Below are 8,743 nucleotides of genomic sequence, written 5' to 3'. Positions count from 1 at the left end.
AGTACTGAGTAAAGGGTCTGAATACTTATGTAAATGTAATATTTCAGTTTTTTATTTTTAATAGATTAGCAAACATTTCTAACCTGTTTTTGCTTTGTCATTATGGGGTGTTGTGTGTAGATTGATGAGGGGGAAAACACAATTGAATCCATTTTAGAATAAGGCTGTAACATAACAAAATATGAAAAAGGTCAAATGGTCTGAATACTTTCCGAATTCACTGTATATAGTGTATACATCGTTTTGAGAGTAGGCATAGTCAGTGCAAGATAGGGTCAATGCAGATAGTCCCGGTAACCATTTAATTAACTATTGTATTGTAGACGAGTGAATACACATTTTGCATTAGTTATATCACATATCAATGTCAGAAAACTCTGACATTTAACACCCCACCCCCTGCCTGGTCTTTGCCATCCCCTGTCTGAGCAAGCCCACAGTGTGTCTGTCAAAGGCCATAGCACACAAACACCCACTGGTGTTAGACATACACTAAAGTATGTGGACACCTGCTCGTCGAGCATCTCATTCCAAAATCATGGGTAATAATTTGGAGTTGGTCCCCCCTTTGCTGCTATAACAGCCTCCACTCTTCTGGGAAGGCTTTCCACTAAATTCTATTCAGCCACAAAGCATTAGTGAGGACAGGCACTGATTAGGCCTGGCTCGCAGTTGGAGTTCCAATTCATCCCAAAGGTGTTCAATGGGGTTGAGGTCAGGGCTCTGTGCAGGCCAGTCAAGTTCTTCCACACCGATCTTGACAAAGCATTTCTGTATGGACCTCGCTTTGTCCACGGTGTCATTGTCATGCTGAAACAGGAAAGGGCCTTCCCCAAACTGTTGCTACTAAGTTGGAAGCACAGAATAATCTAGAATGTAATTGTATGCTGTAGCGTTAAGATTTCTCTCCACTGGAACTAAGGGGCCTAGCCCGAACCATGAAAAACAGCCCCAGACCATTATTCCTCCTCCACCAAACTTTACAGTTGGCACTATGCATTGGGGCAGGTAGCTCCAATCAGGTAATCAGGAAGCGTTCTCCTGGCATCCGCCAAATCCAGATACGTCCGTCGGACTGCCAGATGGTGAAGTGTGATTCATCACTCCAGAGAACGCGTTTCTACTGCTACAGAGTCCAATGGCGGCGAGCTTTACACCACTCCAGCCGACGCTTGGCATTGCGCATGGTGATCTTAGGCTTGTGTGCGGCTGCTCAGCCATGGAAACCCATTTTATGAAGCTCCAGACTAACAGTTCTTGTGTTGACTTTGCTTCCAGGGGCAGTTTGGAACTCTGTAGTGAGTGTTGCAACCGAGGACAGACGACTTTTACGCGATACACGCTTCAGCACTCGGCTGTTGCTCCTAGATGTTTCCACTTCACAATAACAGCACTTACAGTTGACCGGGGCAGCTCTAGCAGGGCAGAAATTTGACGAACTGACTTGTTGCCACGTTGAAAGTCACTGAGCTCTTCAGTAAGGCCATTCTGCTGCCAATGTTTGTCTATGGAGATTGCATGGCGGTGTACTCGATTTTATACACCTGTCAGCAACGGATGTGGCTGAAATAGCCGAATCCACTAATTTGAAGGGGTGTCCACATACTTTTGTATATATTGTGTAGGCATATAGCAAGCAACCACAGATTACCTTCATTTGAACAACGAAAGGGTAATTAAGGTGTAGGGGATGGCGTGGCTGATGATCAGGTTTGAAATTAGACTATATGGTTACTACATTAGTTGTGGTATGCATACGACAATCAATGCCTATGTCATTTAAAAGTTTGGCCATAAATGGAAGTAATGTCTTAAATGGAAACTTGTGCAGTCCCCTAGAAACCACACATCACCACTGAAAAATAGATCACTGTTGCATAAGGCATAGGCTATTTCACATGCCACATGCCCTAGGGCAGGGTTCCCCAACTGGTGGTTTTAATAAACCATTGTTGGACATAAAAAACACCAGGTAATCAGCTCCAAGTAATTATTATTTTGGAAATCTGTTCCCAAGTATTCTCACGCATAATAGAGAGATACATGTGATCGTAATTATGTTTTAGTCAAATATGATATATGTTTGGGATTATTGCGGTCAAATTGCAGTCTACAAATGATTTGTGATTATGTTCCGGCCCCCTGACCATCCGCTCAAGAATCTGATTGATGATCCCTGCTCTTGGAGTAAATTGGTTAGCTAATTACCACAACATTATAACTATAGAACATATTACAATGTGAGAGCAATACTAAATCTACTGATTTTACAGCAACCAACATATTTATTGTACTAGTTCATACTCCATCACAACAATAGGAGGCAGTAAAGTTACCATGCAACTGTCATTTTGTTTGGGTAGGAACCATAGTGGTTTCAGTCTATTGAAAATAATGGAAGTAAAACCATCACATTTTCGCTCCTCGGTGCATTCATGTCATTCGAAACGCTCGTCAGTTGTAAATATTGTGCATATATTTGGCCATTCGTCTATATGTTCACAAATGAAACATACTGATTTGTTGATTTTAGGCTGTCTCCAATGCATGTTTCAGTGTACATGGGCCCCGTGTAGTTCAGTTGGTAGAGCATGGCGCTTGCAACGCCAGGGTTGTGGATTCGTTTCCCACGGGGGGCCAGTATGAACATGTGTGCACTAACTATAAATCGCTCTGGGTAAAATCGTCTGCTAAATGACTAAAATGTTCTGTGGTACGTCAGTAATCCAACTTCCCGTTTACATCGCGTCACCACAGCCCTTTCCGTTCCAAGCCTTTTCTCCCTCCGCTCGCTCTCTTTTCTACTTTTCGGTCCACGTGCAGATTTCTTAGATTTTAGCACCAAAAACACCGCAAGAACAGTTTGGACCAAATGGCGTCTTCATTCGAACAGATGAGAGCCAACGTGGGAAAGCTCTTACGAGGAATTGATAGGTATGGAAATTTGTTTGACAAATATTAGCTTAGCTAGCCCATTCAGTTTGCTAGCTAGCTGCTGCTACGTAATGCTAGCTAAGTTTGAAAGTATGCAGAAAGTTACAGTTAACGTAGCTGTTGGAATAATTTATTAGACATATCCAACATTAACGACGTGCACGTTTGACAAACCTTTGGTTTACCTAATATGACTTGTAAGCGAACGTTAACTAGCTAGCTAGGTACACCGGCTTGTACCGGTAAACTGTAAGCTAACGTTAGTTAGCGAGCACAACAACATCCTTTGACAGCTGGTTGGTTATGATGCAGATTGATTGGGTCTCTGCATGTTTTTGCACAACTTGTTGTGTGTTGTAGTTTAAGTAACGTTAGTTAACTAGCTGTGTCGGCTATCTGTTGAATCCATGCCCTTGATGTTATTTTGTTAATGATCTCTTTCAGATACAACCCAGAGAACCTTTCAACACTGGAACGCTACGTGGAAACACAAGTTAAAGAAAATGCCTACGACCTAGAGGCCAATTTGGCTATCCTCAAATTGTGAGTCACCCTACCTCAGACTGTCTGTTGACTACTATCACGTTTGTAAGGCCTGTAAAAAATGGATAACATATGTAGTTCCATTTGCCTGTTGGGTGGCAAGCAGCCCTTGATCATGACTCTCAGTTCAGTTACATTACACATAAGAGTCATTGGACAAAGGCTTCTTCTGTACAGGGGAGTTTTGTTAAGAGCCCCTGCGCTCAGTCTGAAAATGAACAGCGAAGCATAAGGACCTTTATCATATCAACGAGAAATCATTTTCAAAAGCAAAAGGTTAAATTGATACACACCTTGATAGGGTTAGTGTTCCCACACGGCCATATCTCCATGTTACATTGCGTGTTTACGTAAGACAGAAGTTGACCACCTGTACTAATTAGCTATCTCGTAGTGACGGTTCACTGATAATCATTGGTCGCCGGTTCAAATGTTTAAGATGCGAGTGCATCAGTCTGCGGGAGCCCAAACCGATCCAAATGACACATCCATCGGTAAGAAAACCGATTCAAACATTATTTAGTTATTATTTTTCTGCCATATTCCGAAAATACCTCCAATCTGTTGTGACTGAATTGATGCGCCCTCTCCTTCAGCCTATCAAACTGTTATACATGACATTGATCTACAAGTCAGATAACAACTGTGCACAGTGCGGGAAACGCAGCTGCTCGCACCAATGAGAGGTAGGTCTACCCTGTGCTAATATTCGTAGGCTACATCTCCGAGTCACCTTCAGCGTTCAGATGTTTGTAAAATGGCTTTCGCAATATTAAATCATAGGCTTTATTAATTAGACAACTAATGTAATTTGCTGGGTCATTGTTACCAAATGCTCTGTAGAAAATTGTGTTTTACTGGTGGAACTGTGTAGGCTACTGGAGTGGACACAACTGATCACACATCTAACTGCTGATTGGGGCTTTTCGATTGCCAGGTTCACCGTACTAAATATTTAAACAGTCAGTGCATTCGGTAATTTTTACATGAACAGTGGTAGATGCTCGGTCTGCCAAATGGCTCCGCTCACACACTACATCATTCACACACACAGGGCCACTCAGAGAAGTCAGGTCAGACAGATCCAGCTCCTGAGCTCCATCAGTATTAGATATGAATGTGTTCATACAACAATTGTTAGTGCATCGCTTCCCGTTCCACTAATCAAATCGAAACACACAGAATTGTTTCAAACTAAAAGTATCGTTCCTGTATCGCGTTGGAGCCCATGTGTATTGAATCATGCTTGTAAGGAGAGATGCACATCTCTACTATCTAGCATGCTCCGAACACCTGTGTGTAACTGAAGAAGGTCGCCAGAAACGTTTTGTAACTGAAAAATAAAGTCTGCTTCAACTGTGATAAAGACTGTTAAAACAGTGTACAGTAAGTGTATATTTTGCATTTGTGAAATTATTTTGATGTGATATGAAGGTAAAGGGCTTAATGTTTCTAGAACCGTATCGCAATTGAGAACTGATTCACATGTAGATGGAGTTTTTGGCTGCCAGAGCCATTCTACCTCTGAAAATAACATAAGGTCCTTGGACCTTAAGGTGTACATTCTCGGGCAAGCAGAACACCACTCATGGCTATATCAGTAACAGAGATGCTGTTCTTGTTCCTTAAGGTACCAGTTCAACCCTGCCTACTTCCAGGTCACAGTGACGTCGCAGATTCTGCTCAAGGCCCTGACCAACCTACCACACACAGACTTTACTCTGTGCAAGTGCATGATTGACCAGACACACGTATCCTTTTGGTGCTCAGTATAATCTAGTAGTATAATCCTGCAACAAGTGCAATTTGTCCACTTCTGTACTCCCTGTCAACAAAAACATTGACAATAATTTGTTCAAAAACACTGATAATCATTTAGGCTTGGGCGGTATACTGTATTCCGGGGTATTTGGAAATGGCCACAGGATGGTTTTTCAATACCGTTGGAAATATGTATTAGACGTTTTTTTTTTTTTGTGTGAATATTTGTAGCTACTTTTTAAGTAAATACCTGCAGTCAACTTGTACAATATGTTAGATAAAGAAGATTGTGTTCTTAATTTCACCTGTCAAATGTTTTCATTATGACGCTTACTGGTAGTCCCCAGTCACGTGGTGTTTGTTTTACAATTACACAACGATGAGAGACAAGAGACCGGAGTCTTGTGAGTCACTCACTGTTGTGCAGCATGCGCCAGGTGATCTAGTTACAGTATGGAATTCACAACTATATGTTTGCCAGCTAGATATCTTATAACTTATTAAGTTAACTGACTAAAATGTGCTAAATGCTCTGCAGTTGTGCATTTGGTTTGCTAATTTGGTAGCTAGTTAGCTATCTAGCTAAGTAGTTAACTTCTTCCAAAATCAAACTTTGTTTAGTAACAGCAGATAATCCACTCCTGGATCAAGAGCCTTGCTGTCTTATATTTGTTTTGTGCTCGCAGCAAACTGTGAGTAGCATTTTTTTGTTGTTGCTTGTATAACTTTATGAGCTGGGATGTCTGTCCTGCAAATACTTTAGATCAGAGACTGTATAAAATGTTTGCAAAGCACTCGTTAACATTTAGTTAGCATTCTCTATGGGATTTTACATGTACTTGTTAGCATTGCTAACCTTTGGATTACAATGGCTCAGTGAGGTTGGAAAATAGCTCCCCTTGTGTTCAGGGCCGGTATTACAGAATATCCAGTATGGCACAAGGTCGGTATGAAAGTATGGCAATCTGGATACCGCCCAAGCCTACAAAAATGTGTTTTGTTTGATTGTTGTTCTCCGGGGTTTGTGTTGGAGTAATGGTGTGGACATTACTGTCTTATGTGGCCAGTTGTTTGCTCTGTGTGTGGTGCCTTTCCTTGACTACAGTGAAGCAGCAGGAGGAGCGCCCCATAAGGCAGATCCTGTACCTGGGGAACCTCCTGGAGACCTGCCATTTCCAGTCCTTCTGGGTATGTACACAATACATATCTGTTTGTCTGTCTCTTTGTTTCACCCGCCTTTTGCCCTGCTGATTTCACTCAACTTTCCAATCATTGGTAGATCATTTTTGGGATCCTGACATGGAGCGGTTACAAACAGAACATTGAGGTTAAACATGACTGTACATTGTGGCTCTAACTGGACATTGATGGCTGTACTAATAGACAACCCCTATCATGACTTCATTACATCTTTATGAAATGTGACATCCAGTTATCATAATGGTATGATTGTATGGTACTCATTCCTTTGTGTCTGTCACACAGTCCAGTCTGGAGGAGAACAGGGAATTCATTGACGGCATCACAGGCTTTGAGGACTCAGTGCGCAAGTGTGAGTAGAATATTTGGAAATCAAGTTTAGTTGATGACTGCATAATATTGCAATAAAAACGTGATAATAGCCTTGTCTAACTGCTGCTCTCTCCACAGTTATCTGCCATGTGGTTGGAATCACATACCAGAACATTGAGCATCGACTTCTGGCTGAGATGCTGGGTGATCCCCTTGGTAAGACCATTCATTTAAAATGTATATATTTTGGAGAGTGCTGTCCTATTGATTTCCTTTCTTTGTGACTCTACAGTGTTAATTATCTGCAAGTCATATCTCACTTCACCCTGCTCATTTGACTTCCTGCTCCCCATACAGACATGCAGGTGAAGGTGTGGATGAGCAAGTACGGGTGGACGGAGAACGAGGAAGGGCAGATCTTCATCTTTAACCAGGAGGAGAGCGTCAAGCCCAAGAACATTGTTGAAAAGATTGACTTTGAGAGTGAGTGTTTCCTTGTCTTGTGTCCCAGTTTCTGTCTTGTTTGCTGGTATCCATTGAAGTTGCTTTGTTTTGTTTGTCTATAGTCACTTTTAGCATACATTTTCAAAGTTCAACTACTCCTTCCACCCCATCACCCCTGTCAGTGTAGCTTTATGTAACCTAAGACTTTTAATGGAAAGACAATTTTGTTGACTTTCTTTCCCATTGTTTTCTCCTGCTCCCTTCTGTCTTCCTCTCCCCCTTTTCTCTCCTGTATTTTCCTTTGTTTCTGTCCCTCTTTCCACAGGTGTATCCAGCATCATGGCCACATCTCAGTGATACCCAGACACATCTGCACAAACACTCAGAATGCACAATAAAACATTTATACAGCAGTACATATACCTCAAACCAACCTTTCACAATAAATGTTAATTATCCATTCAAACTCAGGCCCAAAGTGTCCCGATCTTTTCACTGATTACATTGAACTAGTCTCTGATGTTAACCTTAAGTCCATTCCAGGAAATGAATTATTACCAGAAATAGGGACTGTATATTTCCTTTTTTTTAAACCTGTGATAAAATGTGGTTGTGCCTAACATGCTGACCGGACACGTCGCGTGCGTTTCAAAATAAATGTACACATACATGTTATTCAATCATTGCATCCACACTGCTCGCGAGCGTCTGAGTGGCCAGGCGCTAAAATATAACTTGGTTCTATTTGTGACACGCTGCAAGTCCCACCTCTCCCATCTCTTCATTGGTTTTTAGGAGCATATACCCACATGGGCGATTGAAAGACACACTCCAGTCCAGTTGGTGGTGGTAATGCACCTTTTTAAAGTTGGTTGCCAAACGCAATATAACGTCCAAAGAAGAAGAAGCCTAAAGGAGAAGAGATTACTAGAAACGAACTCGGTACCCTTTTATCTGTGGATTAATTGTTTTAGTAGAGGACCTTGTGCATTTCAGGTAAAATAACAACCCAATGTTTTTATCCCAGGACATATAGTGAGGGAAAAAAGTATTTGATTCCCTGCTGATTTTGTACATTTGTCCACTGACAAAGAAATGATAAGTCTATAATTTTAATGGTAGGTTTATTTGAACAGTGAGAGACAGAATAACAACAACAAAATCCAGAAAAACGCATGTCAATTGTTATAAATTGATTTGCATTTTAATGAGGGAAATAAGTATTTTACCCCCTCTCAATCAGAAAGATTTCTGGCTCCCAGGTGTCTTTTATACAGGTAACGAGCTGAGATTAGGAGCACACTCTTAAAGGGAGTGCTCCTAATCTCAGTTTGTTACCTGTATAAAAGTGACCTGTCCACAGAAGCAATCAATCAGATTCCAAACCTCTCCACCATGGCCAAGAGCTCTCCAAGGATGTCAGGGACAAGATTGTAGACCTACACAAGGCTGGACTGGGCTACAAGACCATCGCCAAGCAGCTTGGTGAGAATGTGACAACAGTTGGTGCGATTATTCGCAAATGGAAGAAACACAAAAGAACTGTCAA

General features: G+C 41.6%; 1 protein-coding gene across 2 annotated transcripts; it reads left to right on the top strand.

The window, feature by feature from the left end:
• Window positions 1-2,751: 2,751 nt before the first annotated feature.
• Window positions 2,752-7,665, top strand: LOC121567116 (eukaryotic translation initiation factor 3 subunit K). Of its 2 annotated transcripts, none has more exons than XM_041877059.2 (8): window positions 2,752-2,934; window positions 3,379-3,477; window positions 5,108-5,228; window positions 6,352-6,426; window positions 6,724-6,790; window positions 6,889-6,966; window positions 7,108-7,233; window positions 7,520-7,665. In XM_041877059.2, the coding sequence occupies exons 1-8, from the start codon at window positions 2,873-2,875 to the stop codon at window positions 7,549-7,551; spliced, it is 660 nt and encodes a 219-aa protein (XP_041732993.1). In that variant the 5' UTR covers window positions 2,752-2,872; the 3' UTR covers window positions 7,552-7,665. The 2 variants fall into 2 exon arrangements, with proteins under 2 accessions (XP_041732993.1, XP_041732992.1); XM_041877058.2 differs by having other exon boundaries at window positions 6,349-6,426.
• The last annotated feature ends 1,078 nt before the right edge of the window (window positions 7,666-8,743 follow it).

The sequence above is a fragment of the Coregonus clupeaformis genome, chromosome 5 (genome assembly GCF_020615455.1).
Source record: "Coregonus clupeaformis isolate EN_2021a chromosome 5, ASM2061545v1, whole genome shotgun sequence".
In the NCBI taxonomy this organism is placed as follows: domain Eukaryota; kingdom Metazoa; phylum Chordata; class Actinopteri; order Salmoniformes; family Salmonidae; genus Coregonus; species Coregonus clupeaformis.
This window is presented reverse-complemented; position numbering and strand designations above follow the sequence as displayed.